General features: G+C 58.4%; 1 protein-coding gene across 1 annotated transcript in view; it reads left to right on the top strand.

Moving 5' to 3' along the window:
* Nucleotides 1-1,011: 1,011 nt before the first annotated feature.
* Nucleotides 1,012-1,759, top strand: part of LOC103800250 (DC-STAMP domain-containing protein 2-like) — a gene marked incomplete at its 3' end in the record, with an annotated part of 3,759 nt that continues 3,011 nt past the window's right edge. Inside the window, 4 exon segments of the mRNA XM_009072620.1 lie at nucleotides 1,012-1,330; nucleotides 1,410-1,545; nucleotides 1,547-1,572; nucleotides 1,658-1,752. Coding sequence (XP_009070868.1) covers nucleotides 1,012-1,330; nucleotides 1,410-1,545; nucleotides 1,547-1,572; nucleotides 1,658-1,752 — 576 coding nt within the window.

Raw genomic sequence — 1,759 nt, 5'->3', positions numbered from 1 at the left:
CAGTGGAGACCCCCACCTTCATCACCCCATGGGGTGGAGACCCCCACCTTCATCATCCACACACCACAGCCCCTCACCTTCCCAGAGGCCTTAAACTCTCATGCGCTGCAAGTAACATAGTTCCCCTTTAATTAGCATTCTCCCTTCTACTGGTTAAATGATTCTCTCACTTCTCCTGCTAATTAGGCCACACACTAGTTTTCTCCTCCTTTTGAGTCATGGAGTTTCTTGACTCAGTGGTCACCACCTCTCCTGGGCAGAATTCCTCAGTTCACCCTTTCAGCTGAGGGTTGACCTCGTTTGTTCCTTGTCACTCAGCCTGCCCATGGGTGTGCCACGAGTGTCCTTGGCCCACTGGCTCAGCATTGCATCGGCTCTTCTTCCCACTGAGGGTTTGCCTCGAGTTTCTTCTCTCCCAGCTGCAGTACTGAGGCTTATTCCAGCTGCAATGACTGACACACGTTCCGTAGGGTTGCTGTGTATGGATGCTTGACGCCAGGGTGAGCAGCACCCACAGCACCAGAGCAGCACCTTGGTGGTGCAGGAACCCACTCCAGTGGGATTCTGGCACATGGAGTGAGGCAGGAGACAACCCACGACAGAGGAGTGTTGTGTTCAGTGTGATGATGTCACAGTAGTGATGCAATTCACACAGTGGAAGCCCTGGCAGTGGTGCACTGGGCACTGCTGGTTCTGCGTGTTTCTATCTCACAGAGGGAGGGACAGACAGAGGGAGCAGTGCACTGGGCACTGCTGGTTCTGCCTGTTTTTATCCCACAGAGGGAGGAGGACACAGAGGGAGCAGTGCACTGGGCACTGCTGGTTCTGCCTGTTTTTATCCCACAGTGGGTGGGAGACACAGAGGGAGCAGTGCACTGGGCACTGCTGGTTCTGCCTGTTTCTGTCCCACAGTGAGTGGGAGACACAGAGGGAGCAGTGCACTGGGCACTGCTGGTTCTGCCTGTTTCTAGCCCACAGCTGTGAGCTGCAGAAAGCAGTAGAAGCCCCAGCATGAGGCTGGTGTCAGGACTGTGCAGAGCCCTGCTGTGGCGCAGGGCCCGGGGCAATAGCCTGGCACTGCCACCTGAGGCCAAGCCCCAGCCGGAGTGGCTGCGCGAGGTGCGGCTATTTGGGCGCAGCCTCCTTGGCCTCCTCCTGGGCCTGCTTTTGGCAAGTGCCTATGGGCTGATGGCGCTGCTGGTGCACAGGCACGACATCTGGTACTGCCTGACCATCACCCTCTTCCTGGGCTCGGTGCTGGGGCTGGGCATGGCCTTCTCTGTGAAGATGAGGATGATCATGCTGCTGGCGTTGCCCCACGTCTTCACCAGTGAGCAGCCGTGGGTCCAAGGGGGAGCTGGGGGTGGGGTGGGATCCCAGCTGAGCCCAGGATTGCCCTTTCTCCACAGGGGAAGGGAAGATCCTGGTTATGGTGTTGGCAGTGTGCCTGACCATGCAGGGCCCCGGCACCAACGTCCTGCACAACATCGCCCAGATCTCCGACACGCTGTCGTGCGGGGCTGAACTGGCCTTTTTGAGGGCGGCGGTACCGGGCCAAGGAGCCGCTGCTGAGTGAGAAAGGGGCTGGAGGGAGGTGTGGGCATGGGAGGGGCCCGGCCTGGGGGAAGGTATGCTCATGGGTCCTCCCTGTCTGTAGACTTGCAGAACAAAATCAAGGACCTTTCCCAGAACGCCAAGGTGGTGTGTGACCGCGTTCGCCAGTTCTTCAGCGCCATCACGGACTCCGTCAGACACATTT

This window comes from Acanthisitta chloris, unplaced genomic scaffold (assembly GCF_000695815.1).
Source record: "Acanthisitta chloris isolate BGI_N310 unplaced genomic scaffold, ASM69581v1 scaffold14254, whole genome shotgun sequence".
Lineage (NCBI taxonomy): Eukaryota > Metazoa > Chordata > Aves > Passeriformes > Acanthisittidae > Acanthisitta > Acanthisitta chloris.
Note: the sequence above shows the minus strand (reverse complement) of the source record. Positions and strands in the feature narration are given on the sequence as shown.